We start from the raw sequence: 15,466 nt of genomic DNA on the forward strand, positions 1-15,466 counted from the left end.
TTGGCTACCTAAAATATTTAACAAGAATTTAGCTTGGTTTGAAACTTCTCTTCACATAGTTAAAAGAATATTCGGAAATATTTTAAATAAGAGAGAATTCGATGAATTGTTGAACAGTGCATACCTACTGGTATTAATTGTCTATAATTACTCTAACTACATTGGTTTAGGCTGCCATTTCATTTGTACCTTTCACAATACTATGAAGTCCTTGCTCGCAATAGTTTTCTTGGTAAGTATAGTAATATGATCATGAAATTATAAAAATGTTTTTAAATTAATTTGTCGAAGGAATAAAGATTAACCAGCTTTTCAGCTTATTTTATTTGGAGAAGATGTTGAAAACACTTATATTATTATATTTATTACATTATTTAGGTTTTTTAAGCTTTTGACAATAATAAACGATTGTAAATGTTTGATGATTTTAATAGTTGTAAAGCCAACAAGCACTATATAAATACGATGCCAAATGTATTAGTAGTATTAAAAAACAAGGTGTAAAACATAATGTCATTACATATTTGTGCAGTTTTTCTTTAATCTTAGTAAGAAATTCATGTATACTTGTTTCTGTCTAAATGCATAATTAATCCAACATACTTTATTTTGGGTTTCCATTTCAGTGTACATTTTATCTTGACCCTAGTCAGAGTTCAATATTGTTTGTAAAAATAAAAGGAAATGTTTTCATAATTTTTCCCGAAGATAAAAGATTTTGTACATTGAGAAACCCGTTAAAGATAAGCTGCTAAATATCTAAGCTAGTAAATGTCTAAATTGAAAATTGAAATTACAACTCCTTGCCAGTGCAAGAATGATATATGATATCATATATAATATATATATATGATATATGGATTTGATTATATGAATAGCTTAGATAGCCCCAATATGGAATTGGAAATTCTTAAATAGATAAATATGAGAGCACATTTCTCCCTCAAAGAACGAGGTTTTTCTTGCAAGGGTTTTTCTTGCAAGGGGTTTTCTTGCAGGGTTTTTCTTACTAGTTGTCTTATTGAGGTTCAGAATTATATTGTATTAGGAAAAATAACTCTTTCTACTATGGACACCACTGATTTACTATGTTTTCCAAGAGTAAAAAAGGTGCAGGGGCTACGATATGACTCTTAAAAATAATGTTCTCTTTTGTTAAAATTGTATTTGTACGTAACAGTTTTCATGTAATACTGAACTTTGTATCTCATGTTAGTTGGCATTTACGGTTCTTTCCTGACAAAGACCCTACGCTATCATTGACCTGGCTAGATATACAGCTCATTCCCTATTCAATAATCATTCTTCATTTAGTTTGGGTTGAAAGAACCCATATTTGTATCTTTATAAAAAATAGTACAGTATAAAAATATAGCAAAAGGGTTTTTAATGATTTAAATTTGGACCCAGCCGTCATATCGTCCATTGGACCTGGCTATACGTGCGAAACAATCACTATAATATTTATCTTGAATAATCTTTTATCAGTATTTGCATTTGAATGTCTCTTAAACGACTCTTCTTCGAAAATAATGATCAAATGCAACAGAGGAGTTTGTTTCCAAGCAGGTTGACTATTTTTTCCTTCTAGTCTATACATCCCTAGATGCTAGGCTCTGCTCCAGGATTGTTTTTCACATCAATTCAGGCTAGTTTTTAAGGTTATAGCTTAGACAAAATCCATTTGTAATTGGTGGGATTCGAACCCGGAACCTCAAAGACTAAATGTTTGTATACTAGCACTAGGACTAACTCACTCCCACTGGTCATTAATTAGACCTGGCTAAATTAACAGAGTTACCAACAAATCTACACAAGGTGCATCGACTATTCTAAAAACATCCTTCACATTTAGGTATAATCCTTGGACACCTATTTTCAACTGTGATACAATGTTACAATAGTTTTGTTTTTTAGGGGTTGGCTGCTATCGCCTCAGTCAGTGCATTGGAAAACGGACCTCGATGGAAGTTCCCTAAGTTCATCTGTTCTTTGACCTGGGGTTTGAACGTGTACAATCCCGTCCACTACGTCGTTCCACAGTTCCTCTTCAATTTTGGATGGAACAAAATCTATTGCCCTCTCTACCTCAAGCCGATGATGAGAAGGTGTGACAAAGTAGGTCCCTTCGTCGTCGATCAGGTGAAACACACTAAAACGTACACTTTGCAAATGAAAAAATCACCAGACGAAACCACTAAACTAAGTTGTCTTGATAAAGCGCCCCCTCAGTAACCCTAGGATGGACCTCAGCATTGAGGATTCAGGATTGTAATATCTTCTTGATTGTTTCATAATGTCATTGATAAATACCTTTAAAATGACCAGTTCAAATGTTTTACTACCTTTTCCCAATACACTACATACTATTCAGTCATAAGAACCTTTTTTCACAATTCATTACACACCATTTAAAATATAGTTATTATAAGGCTCAAAGAGGTTTAGATTTTTAAGTTAACAGCATGTAGTGTAGGTTATAAATCTATTGGGTAAATAGTATGGGCATGAGTTTCGATACATTTATTATTTTAGTAAGTATTGTTTGGATTCTAAATACTCTCTACTGTACAGCAAACGGCAACTGTTGTGAACGTCACAGTTTTATCATCATTTCTAAATAATTAATTGATCGTCAAAAAAGAAACAACTACTTAGAACGCCTAGTTATGGTTGAGTCGTAATCAATGACATTTTAATTACCATTCGCAGGAGTGCCAGATCGTAAGCTTTAATAACACCTTAAAAGTAAAAATTGATTAAGTAGTACGATTGGAAAAGGGGTGTAACAGAGGAAGCCCGTATTGTATAATGATACATATTAAACAGTCAACGGTATTCCTTAATCGAAATGATAGACCTCCAAGGTCACTGCGGATTGACAAATCTAGGTCTTCGGGTGATGGTTGTAAGCGTCTTCGTTGTTGAAAGAGTAAAACTAGAGGCCACCGTTTCAGATGCGTAGCAGTTATCCATCTTCGGAGTTAACAACTATTTAACCACTAATGAGTTAAATACTACTAACTACTGCAGTATTGAATTGAATAGTAGTTCGCCCCAAAGATGGATAGCTGCTACACACCCGAAACGGTGACCTCTAGCTAGATGACTCTTTCAGCAACGTGGTCATCACCCGTAGATTTGACAACGGTCATCTCTGTCTAAACTTACAGTATCAGCATATTAAAGGTATACTTACTGGGAATTGTGAATTTCACTTTAAACTTGCCCTCATTTTTGGTTACGTTCGCTGGTGCTGCGTTGGCGTCTAATCTTTCCCACTTGTTGTTACTGCAAAACATAAGCCAAATTATTCAACTGATACATCAAACAGCACAGTGATCACCAATGGCTAGTGTGTCGGCTAATATCACAGTGTTGGTCCTCAAAAATATCATAAGCAATTCATGCTTGTCTTTTAGAGTAAAATTAGAACAAATAAGTGAGTGGTTCAAGTGTTCATATTTAAATGTTTACCGTTATGAGGGTTGACAATATGATTTACAGGACCTAAAATATTTTAGGAAGTGTTTTGCTCACCCAGTAATTTTTCCATAGGAATCTATGAGTTTTAGTGTTATTGGGAATAGGCCTATTTTGTGAACAAGTCTCAACTTGGTGCAATAAAACTAAACCTTAAATAACTAGAACAATGCATGCTGATCGGCAATGAAGTAAAGAAAACAGGGATAATATCATATGAGCTGGTTTTGTTGTTCAAAAGTGTCTCACGGTCGTTGTAACTGATTGGGGTACGTTAAAAAACACCCTGTATATAAGGAATTTCCAAAAAAATGTCATGTTTTGACATTTTACTGACACCTAGACGAATAGTCAGTGAACTAACAATAATAATCCTTATTAATTAATGAACTGTCTTTATCAGAATACATTAACTGAACAATATAAATATTTCCCAATTCCTTTTTTGTATCAAGAACTAGGTTACCTAAATTATCACACAGCCCTCTATTATAATGAATGACACTGCGTATTTTTACGAGTTAACACATCAACGTTTACTTGAAATTCCAAAGAAACATTTTGGTTTAAATATTTATAACTATTTAAAATTTAAATGCAATGAATGTTATAAAACTAAACCTGCCATAAAAAAGATATACAATCTAAGCAATCTATCATTTGTGGTTACAGTAGAAAATACAAGTTCTACGCACCTTATAGATAAGGTAGACCTTTAATACACGCAAATCAAGGTTTTCCAAGAAACAACGATGCAAAAATAACATACAAGTCATATTTCCTACACAGAATTTAAAATCCATAATGTATAATGATATTCAATACTTACTCCTCGTTGAACTGGCCAGTCTGCACCAAAATGTTATTGTTCAGGGGGATGTATTTGTAGTTAGCAGCCATACATCTGCCCTTTCCTTGTAGTATTTCAGTATCGTAGCTGGATTGGACGTACCATTTACCAAGGAACTAACACATAAAAAAATAATTTCAATTGAAATTCCATCTTTTAAGTAGTAAATGTACTTTCTTAACTATCAAATTTCAATAATAATTTTTCTTGTAAATTCTAGTTCAATAATGTAGGTACTACCAAATGTTAGTGGTTTATTTTATGATAAAATTAACGATAACTAGAGTATAACAGTAAGAAAACACAATGTACGATAAAATCACTTGTCATTTAAAGACCAAACAGATTACTAACCCATTAAGAGGGGTTTAGGTACAAAACCCTAATGGAACTTCTTCTCCCATCTACTCTTAATAATAGCAAGATAGCTATCTTATGACTTCTGAAAATAGATGTTCCCATTTTTATACATTTGTTCCACTTTATCTCTCTATTAGCCTACTAATTTTGAGACAAAATATGTTTAAGTAATCTCAGGAGACTTTATTTTTCTTTAAAGCTCGCACATTATGAAATATATTTATTGTGATTTTAAATCGACGCTGAACAAAATAAATGTTATCAAAGTTTAGTAGTACAGATTTGTATTCGAGTAGAATAGCTTTTCATATCTTTTTATATTCATGGTTTATTGTTTTCCATAACTTCTCTACCCCACTGGTATTAGAGTAGTATTAGTAGGAAAGCCAGCCTTTAAATCTTCAGTTATTCAAGAAAATGTATGTATTATATGAAAACAAACTATATGAAACACCAGCTTATCACATCAATTTCGCTTATTAACTGTTTTAACGGGTAGATAACGCTATTGATTTTTGGCTTCCATGGTAAATATTTCTTCTGCGTGAACCAGTTGTAGCTAATTCGTTATTCTATTATAACCTATTTAGTGTGACAACTCAAAGAGTTTGCTACTGACAAAATATATTTCATTACTTCATTAACGACTCTTTGATAATTAATTGATATGATTATGCCACAAATACTACTAGAACAGGCCCAGTGCTGATCAAAATATAAAGAAATGATGTTACTCGTGCAAACGTAAAATTTATTTAACATTGCTTAAATGGAACTGTCTAAATCACATGTTAATGCTATTAGTATAGGATTTGGGCATGCAACATCATTTGCTTATGTTTATGATCCATACCGGTTCTGTTCAAGTATTCGTGGATTATGCTATGGTTTTAATTACGTTGATGGCACAGAGATGTAATCTTTCTTGAGTGAACTAGGTTAATTGAATATTAAGGTATTCAAAACTAAGCAGTTTTTAACGAAAATACACTCTGTCAGTAGTGTTCAACAATTAGTATTCAACAATGATCATGTTCCTCTCAAAATTGCCACAAACTTTGCCACAGATGGGAGTGGCATTGATATTGTTCAATTTGGTCCATGAACTGCTTTTATGTTTCTTATACACCTTTTGACAAATTCAACTATACCCATTCGCTATTTTATAGCTGTGAAAAGCTATGTTGGGATAAAACAACACTGAGGCCTTAAATCGCTTCAAACTAAAGACGTTGTAGTCAATTACAGCTTACCGAATCAATATCAGAAAGGAAGTTCTGCTGCGCTGCTAGATCAGGACATCCTCCAAGTTTGGGCAGTTGGAAGGCAAAGGTAAGCATTTGTGTTGCTGAAGAAATAATCAGAAAGGTCAAAAACCTCAACGGATCACATCGACTCAGCATTGTGTAACTCAGCAAATTCTGGAATCAATACAGGGAAATCTCAATGAAATATCCTAAACTAATGGATTTTATATTTTGTACGGTTTTTATTACATTTTAAAATGTATTGTAAACACTAAATAACGTTATGGCCATCTTAATATCTGTTGGACTTATTCTATGGCCGCGACAAGTATACAGGTGGTTAAAAGGGAACTCTTTATGGTCAAAACATTTTGACTCCCCTCTCTCTCCTAAGTCCTAATTGAGTTCATTCTAACTAAGCGAGCTAAATAAATCAACAAAGTACAACGGTTTCATATTACGTACACTAAAGAAACGGTTTAAACTTCCGGCCAACAGTAAAGGATGGAAATTTTCCCCAAAAAAAAACGTAATTTACGTTATGTATATTATTTTTACGCATACACGGAAAATAATAAACCCAATTTATATCAGTGCAAATTAAATACGTATTATGTCTCGTTTGCTATTAAATAAATTAAAACTTTACAGAATGGGACACCTGTTGATGTTTAGTGTTTGCTAGCTGCCTCGTTCATACCCACCCTTTTTACCCAAAAACTGAATCTATTGGGTTTAAAATCGGTTCTGATTTCTTTTGTTCCTGTTTTTTAAATGCTAAGTTAACATCGGCTGTAACCATAATTGTTCATTTTAGAAAAAACCAAATTTTTCTAGACGTTTTGGTAACCAAAAACTACGTTTTGGTAACTGTTTGCTAACTGAAAACTACTAACTATTGTTCGTATTTAAGTGTAAAATAATTTAGAAGTTAAAAGAAAACAGGTGTTTTTACAGCAGCTACAAAACGTCAGTTACGTTTGGCTACATGTGTATGACACATAAAAGACTGTGTGTGTGTTTGTGTGTGCAAGAAAAGAAGTGTTTAAAAAGTTATAAATATTAACCTTTATTCAAGTCTAAATTTCCCTTTGTAAGTTTTAACGTTACTAACAAGAAATGTAATCAGGTGCCAGGGCTTAACTTACAGAGGTATATACGTCTAAAAGGGAATCTTTGCTTGTAGGTAGTAAGAGGAAAATCGATGAAATGCAAAAAACTGACTAAAATAACAGTTTCTACAAGATGAGAACGACAACAATGAAAACAATTCATGAATTGAACCAAAAAAATATGTAGTTACATTTTATAATTGCAGTGATTTGGGTGTTATTACTTAATTTTGAATAATAACATTGTAAAAAGAATAGTCAATTAACTTTCTCATGCTTGCGTGTCACTTCATATCCTCAACAGGAAAAGACAATTTATGCTTTAGTGTAGTTTACTACTACCGCCAGATTATTGCTAAGCTATACAGGAAGTATAGTAAGTAAACTGTCTACGTAAAGAAGTAGTTTAGTATATTGTAATGGTTTAGTACTATTGGTAATATAATTACATATCTTCTTAATTTACACACACCGTTTAAATAAACATAACGTTCTTCCTAAACTCTTTAAGTTATGTTTCTTTTCAATGGAAAATAAATATACCATTAATAGTATATTTCATCACTAGGGCCTTATGTTAATCTTTTTGACCCGAGGTCAAGTTTTACGATCGAGGTGAAGCCAAGGTCAGAAAATGAGAGAGGGTAGAAAAAACACTTTTTGCCCGAGTGATAAACTATATTTTTCGTCAAATTGTATCATTAATTAACCAAATAAGCTAGAAAACTAAATATTTTTATGTAAAGATAACCTCTCAAAACGACTTCCACCTTGTTTTCAATTCTGCAGATGCAAATAAACCGTTAAAAAACCGATTAGGTATTATGTATAGTTTACCACGTGAGTTATTCATATTATTTCATCATAATTATTCCCAAATTATGTTTAGGACAACAATTATTATAATCTTTGGCCTAAAATAATAATGGCTATTGAAAACATTATTTATTAACCTTGTTTATTTCATTACATGAACGTGGGTAATGTACTTAATATACTTAACTGGGACGGTGGTGTCGTCCTGTAATCCAGCTACTAGGAGGTCACGAATAGTGGAAATTTATAGGCATGCACTGTGGATGCGATACTCCCTGGTGTGGATTAACGACCACTCTAGTACTAAGACTATCCACAGTACTATCCCGATAATTAGACCAATTCGTTAATTACAAGGCAAAAAAGTGGTTCGAATCCCACAACGGTAAATCCCTTAGTTGAAATTGGCTGTATGGGTTATTAATTAACAGCCGTGACTATGGAATACGTCAGCCTTAGTCACTAACAAGACTAAAAGATCGCACCAGTCACTCTACACTCATCTCCATTCATATTTTGCATAAAATACCTACATTCGTATGGTCGCCATTTCAAAGTAAAGTATTAAAGTGATCCTAATAATACGAACACAGTGAGTATTAATAGAAGATAAGATACATCAAAACACATGCATGGAAACAAAGCAAGTAAGTACCTCTTTATATTAAATCATTGTTCGTTGCTCTTTATTGATACATATCAACCTAGTTTGGAATATCTAAGGGGGATGCAGTCATCTTTGTTCACTGCAAGACGCATCTAGGTTACTCAATATTGCAAACCAGTTTGAATGTAGTTTTAGCTATCTAAGTACCAATAATACTCAAACCCCATTGTTGCTGCATCAGATGTAATCTTTGAAATATTTTAAATTTATGTTATTCTGAATGTTTGAATACTGCAGGTTTATCTTTTGCATAACGGGGACAATACATTACTCAATACATAAAACACTTCAAGATATGCAGTCGCAACTATCTTGGTTTTGTGAAACTATTTTGTTATTGTATAAAGTGTTATCTTAAGACAATTTATGTAGTTGTAGATAATTTTGTTTGAGTTTAGGTTTTCGTTTATCGAGAGTACTATTTTACTCAAACTTCTTTTATCATTTCAATCTTCAAGTCATAAGTAAAATATTTGTTCTTGTATAAAGTAAGGTATTAGTATTTATGCTGTTTGATATAATTTGTTTTATATAAGTTTTGTCTTCTGTATGAAATCAGGAATACGAAAAGAGCTGCATTTGCTGCAAGTCCGTAATGAATTGAGTGAGTATTTTAATTTTAAAATGTATGACTCAAGACTACTTGAGGCGTCGAGAGGCCAAGGGAGATATGTGACTTTTTAAAAAAGGTCATTGTATTTTTTTCATGGTCATAAAAAAATAAATAAAAATAAAAATAAAAATAAATTCACTTATACCCCTTGGCTTCCAACTCTTAGGTGTTTAGTTTGGAGGCCAAGGGATATAAGTGAATTATTTGTTGAAATTCCACCCTTTTTTTAACAAAACCCGTTACCATGACAACATTTTTTAAAAAGTCACATATCTCCCTTGGCCTCTCGACGCCTCACTTATAAGTTTATATCATGGTATATTGTGTATTATATGTTTATAAATAAATGAGTTAATGCAAAAAACTAATAATTGGGATACGTCGGACCCTTAAGCATAAATTTGTATTTGTTTTAGTCGTATTTCATATTATATATAATGCATAATATAATATCTTACGAGGTGTTAGCCCGTCCTACGTACGGGAATTCAGTAGTCAGTTAAAACCGTGTACAATTCAGATCGGCTAGTTTACACATATGAAGACAAAGTTTCTTGCAGTTTTAATGTGAAAAATCATCTTGTAAACAAATGTTGTGTGACCAAATATGTTTTTATTCCATCATAGGCCTATACGATATGCATTTTAAATCCGATAACTTTACAATAAAACAGCAATTCTGCAATTTTTACGATGTGAGAAGCGTTGAAGTGAGATTTGCAGCCGATTCGCACAGACGCACACTGATTATAAGTAGCCTACAGTAGAGAGAGTAATAGTCAATTGAGAAGTGTATAGACCTAGTCAACGATACCACCTTCCATAGCATACCTGCCTCTACCATAATTATTATCACCACAATACAACTACTATACACAATTTCCAGTAGGTCTGAATAGAAACAACCTAAAATAAAACGATAATATCCAATAAAATTCACAGTACACATAACTTAACTTTGGTGTCCTAACATCAAAAATAATCGTCACACCTATCCTTTATATCAATTTCACTGCATTAATTGCTAAATAAATAAGCGTAAACAATGAAAAGTAAAAACAATACCCCCGCCGCAGCAAACCTGCCGTATAAGCGAATTTCCATTTGGTCGAATTGATTTTCAATTGATCTATTTAAATAACATTAGGTTTAACGAGTACCTAGGTTTGCTGCTACAAGGAAACTAATAAAGTAGTGTGTTTTTAGTAAAATATTGATAGCTTACTATAAAATTAATAAATTTGCCAAATTTGATCAAAATATATCCATAAACAAGCAAACTACAACATTTTACAATATTCTCCATAAGAATAACATGGGAATTTTAAATTTACCATTTTTTTAGTTTTCTCCGTAACCAATAACCGTACAAAAACACTTTGATATACTGAATTGTTTGTTTTTTTTAAGCTCTTTAAGAAGGTTTAGAGAAAAATTGGTAAATGTTGTGTTTTGATGGTAAGAAGTGAGAAAAACCAATTTTTACCCCATAAAACCCTGTTCCCATGGTCCGATCATGCTGGATCGCGAACTCATTCAAGTTTATCCTGCCTTACACCTTCCAACCAAATTTCATCAAAATCGGATAAAAATTACTCAAGTTATCGTGTTCACGGACACATATATATATATATATATACATATATAAAAATTTGAACGAATGGTGTTTTTGGCCTCTGGGGACATTAAAATGAAAAAGTAAATCGGTCCCGGGCCTAAGTCTTACCATGAGACCTACGGTAATAGCTACTTCCCTATAGGGAAATTCGCTAATAACAGTTTGTTTTGAAACAGCTGTTTGGTTCAAATAACATTCATTTGAAAAAAAGAACTCGTCACATATAGCAGGAATATAAAAAGTAAACACGCTAGTAAAGCTAATGACGTAATTGTCAATGTTAATTATCCATACCGTTATCAGTTCTATCCTTGATAATGACCCACCCTCATTGAATAAATGTACATCGTAATTTCCCATATTAGTTAATTTAAACTAATATTCATAGTTAAAATAAAAGTGATATTTTCACGTTTGGGGCGCAGATATAGGCGCCCCCAAACGTAACCACATCTGAACACGATTTCATAAAAGGATGGTTGTCTAATTGCAGTATCCTAGGTCAATGTTGACGTTGTGTTCGATCTATGTCATCCATCTGTTTATCTTTGTATAAAACCCGGCTGAGGTTGTGGTGGTAATTTAAAATCGTGATTCCTGATTATTCTTGATCTTCTTTATATGACGTCACACGTCAATATTTCCGGGCCTAATCCAAACAAAGTTAAAGCAGACAAACATTAATTGTAAACGAAAAGCTACCATGAAGAATTAAAACATGTAAACATTGTTATTTTTCTAATCTTTCCTTGAAAAGTGTAGCAATATAGTTATTTGTGCAACTAGTGAGAAAAGTGAGCAATTGACTCACTCGAGAGAAATCCTTACTCACGAGCCGTAGGCGAGTGAGGAATGGTTTCTCGAGTGAGGCAATTGTACTTTGAGCTCGAGTTGCACATTATACTTTTCCTACAGTTACCATAAAACAAATAAATTTGTGAAGAAACATAACCTATTTTTACACAGAAGTGAACTTTTAATATAACATTTAACGTGAAGTGACAAATACAACAGTACAACAGCTGACCAGCTGATTTACAGCCAGTGCTGCCAACGTATTTCGCGCGCATACGACGTTGCCTGCATGTTACGCGCTCACTATTTCGTGCCTTCACGTTGCAAATCTGGAGTGAGACAAAGTAATTAGAGTGAGACAATGTTAACATTGTCTCACTGATGAGCGAATTGGCCACTTTGCTTTCTCAAATCAGTGAGAGAACATGTACATTGTTAGGTAACTGTAGGAAAAAATAATTTTCATTTATCCTTTTTTTATTAAGACTCGTGTACAGAGCCTCGATTTGTACTGTGGTTTAATTCATTTTGGTTAAAACTGTGGTATAATTATCTCTACTAATCTTACTTATTTCGTATAATCAATGACAAAATAAGAGAACCTCATAGTTCCATAGTTTATATTTAACCAGCTGTTAGTTAAAACAAATTATATTGCTCTAAAACAAATCGAAGATTACAAAGATTGCTTAAAAAAATAATTTGAACATCCTAGTATTTTACTATGTATATTTAATTAATCTGTCATCCCCTTACAGAAGAATTGAACGTATCAATGATTAGCATTACACATAGTATAAATAAGTCAACCCTAAGTATGCATTTACATTTTTATCCAAATGCTGAATTTGTGACACAAAAGCTGAATGTTTACAGCTGTTATGTTAAGTAAATTATTTTATGCCAAAATAGTTTAGAATCTTAGCGTCGGCTGCTAGACTTTTTCAAAATTAAAACTTAATTTCTAAAAAACTGGGGCCCTAAACTAAAATTATGGCTTCGACATTCCCTAGTTCTCAAAATTATCTTTCTTCCAACACAAAAATCATGAAAATCCGTCGAGTGGTTGATCCTGAACCGTGAAATAAAAAAACACCGTTTCGTTTTAATATTATAGATCAGTATTACTGTGTAATGACTCAGGAAGATATTTTGAATTGCATTAGCAATGTCAGCAACCTATGGATGTATTCGTATTACATCCAAAGTACCTGCACTGTATGTTTTATTTAGCAGTAAATGCATAACTACTGTGTGTGGGATTTTTTACGGATTCATTCATAAGTATTAAAAATCCCTTTCAGTAAATGGCCTATTTATGTTTAAAGTATTTAATGCTGAAATCACCGAATTGCTGGCTTTTATGCCCTTCATTAAAATAAACATCCTGACTAGGAGGTGATTATTGGTAATATCGGAAATATCAAGTAAATAAACTACATATTTTAAAATTATGTTACCCTGCATTCCACAGTCCTCCATTATTATCAATGTGGACTTTGATTTGCTTTATTTTCTTAAACAATGAATCATTCTTTTGGGACTTTCCATGTTAGTAAGTTACCATGTGACTTGATTGTAAACCAATTTATTTCCTAGACCAATAGATGTTTTTAAAGCTGTCTTCAAATCAAAAAGAGATGAGTAAGTAGCTATTCACAAACAAGAAGTCACCTAAAACCTGCTTTGGTGTGAATGTTAAGAAATAAATTTACATTTTTTAAGATTATTCAGGCGATGAAAGCTTCAAAATTATTGTATTTCGGATACTGCAGCTCCAGACACTCAGCAACAAAAATATGTAATACTAAATTACTTACGTAATCCCGTTACAGATCAATAAAATATGTCAATTCAGGACATGTGTTAAACTCCATTGTCCGCTTCAGGTACGTATGTAGAGTTGATCAGTAGTTGTTAAAATCGTCAGTAGATAAACACTAAGAAACGGTACGAATAATTACATAAAACAGTTAAACATTTAAAAACAGGTCTGTTCTAACAAAATTTGACCGACCGCACATGTAGGTACATCGTAATTTACAGATCGAACATGTCACCGAATTGAATTGACACCGAAATTGATCCTGAATTGACATATTTTATTGAGCCTTGATGGAACTACGTAAGTAATTTAGTGTTATATCATGTCCAACAGCTCAGGGACACACATGGATATTTAAAAAAATTTCTGCAAGTTCATATTAGGCACAATAATACAGTATACGATTATTTTTAATAAATTTAAAACTGACCTATTGCAGATTGATCAATTCATAATTTTTGTTTGTCAAAATAGTTCCACTGAATTTCATATTTACATATGTTTGCCTGAAAAATTCGTGCCAAGTTAAGTTAACGTAATTTCCCTCCAACTCCTAAAGCTATGAAAGTAATATTTTACTTACAGCACTCACTGTTCTTGGCGTTGAAGCTTACAGACTATTGAGCAATATTGTCGTAGAAACTGACTAACACTTGAACAAATATTCTTCCTCCCTAGAACAGAGAGAGACATGATAGATAACCCATGCATACAACACAGCTGATAAACTGACTAAACAAAAACTAAGCATATTTGGTCTTGCGTTTGGTCAACACTATTATATCTAAATGTAAATAGTGTGGTTAAGGGGTTAAATTGCAGTCCAAAACACTTCAGTCCTTATGGGAATCTTCCATCACCATCTTGTTAAATTGATGTTGGGTTTTATGGTAACCCCTACGATTTTCATCCTTTAGATTTACATTTGAATTGGGTTTGTAGGCCTCATAAAGATCCATGATCTTGCTAGCCAATTTTGATCACCGAAATGAGTGATTAAAGGTGTAACGTTAAACCCGTTACATTAAGTTCACTAATCAATTATTTTTATCGTCACGTCAAAATTAAAAATTGATTTCGAAGCTTCGAGTAGTGTAAGTTTACTTTGGACCAAAATGTAGGTATTTAAATTCCTTAATTGAATACAACTAGAATTATTTTACTTATTTTTACTGTTTTTACAATACTTATTTTAGACTTAAGCTTTCCTGAAGGTCCGATCACTTTGAGGCTTTAAGAATTGTAGGTGGAATCAATATAAAGAAACAGCTTTACGACACAGTTGTTTTGTGATATTTATTATATAATGTTTTAGGATGTAGATGACAAACAACATATTTGTCAATCACTTAAATACAAAGAAGAATTATAGAAAAACGACTATACCATGGTATAACTGTGAGCTATAGCTAAGAGCAATATACTTAATATTTGTTTACCAATTTAAAATTAGGAAGCTAAAATGTTGAAGGAAATAGTGCATATTCAACAAAACAAATGAGAATATTTATGAAAATATGTCCATTACAGTACTTTCTATTAATTGCGACAATTTTATCAGGGTCTTCTAAGGTGTGCCCTAAATAGGTAGTTCAATGAAAAAAGGCTAAATCTGTAGATCTCTTACAATTGTAGATTCTTGAAGCCCACAAAATTGCCCGTCAACCTTTTCAAAGATGGGGATTCTGAGACTGAGCTAGTTAAAAAATAAATAAATAGTTTTTGTCAGTTGTAGTGATTATTAAAGTTCCAACGTTGTAAAGGGAAATTATTATTTCTTGTATAAACTACAGTATGTAACTAATAATAGCTAAAAATCACCAATATGTTAAGATCAATTTTCTTACTTTTTCTGACCATCACATTTAAAGAAGTGGATATAATCTAAAATATGGTATAAGACATAGGTTATAGTATAAAATAAGGTTATCTCCTTATTATCAAGTCAAAGCATGCCAGAGATTGGTTATCACCATACAATTTGTATGTAATCTATATGATAATCACCAATGACAATGTAAGGAGATATATCTACAAGCTCAATAGAGTTAAGTTACATTGTGATATTCCTGTTAGTCCT

The 15,466-nt window shown here is 32.5% G+C and overlaps 2 protein-coding genes across 4 annotated transcripts in view; one reads left to right on the plus strand and one right to left on the minus strand.

Moving 5' to 3' along the window:
• LOC129001802 (lazarillo protein-like) overlaps positions 1–15,466 on the minus strand; it is a 34,290-nt gene that overhangs the window by 2,321 nt on the left and 16,503 nt on the right. For 2 of the 3 annotated variants that reach the window (XM_054429250.1, XM_054429249.1), the window contains exons 2-4: positions 5,947–6,114; positions 4,313–4,449; positions 3,200–3,291 (exon numbers count right to left, since the gene is read on the minus strand). In XM_054429250.1, coding sequence (XP_054285225.1) covers positions 3,200–3,291; positions 4,313–4,449; positions 5,947–6,096 — 379 coding nt within the window. In that variant the 5' untranslated portion in view covers positions 6,097–6,114. Of the gene's footprint in view, positions 1–3,199; positions 3,292–4,312; positions 4,450–5,946; positions 6,115–13,969; positions 14,061–15,466 lie in introns of all 3 variants that reach the window. The other variant, XM_054429248.1, reaches the window with a different exon arrangement.
• Positions 118–2,324, plus strand: LOC129001804 (uncharacterized). Its single transcript, XM_054429251.1, has 2 exons — positions 118–232; positions 1,918–2,324. Exons 1-2 carry the CDS (start codon positions 203–205, stop codon positions 2,233–2,235), a joined length of 348 nt encoding a protein of 115 aa, XP_054285226.1. The 5' UTR covers positions 118–202; the 3' UTR covers positions 2,236–2,324.

This window comes from Macrosteles quadrilineatus, unplaced genomic scaffold (genome assembly GCF_028750875.1).
Source record: "Macrosteles quadrilineatus isolate MER2022 unplaced genomic scaffold, UCM_ALF_1.0 Scaffold_8__2_contigs__length_117827958, whole genome shotgun sequence".
Classification (NCBI taxonomy): Eukaryota; Metazoa; Arthropoda; class Insecta; order Hemiptera; family Cicadellidae; genus Macrosteles; species Macrosteles quadrilineatus.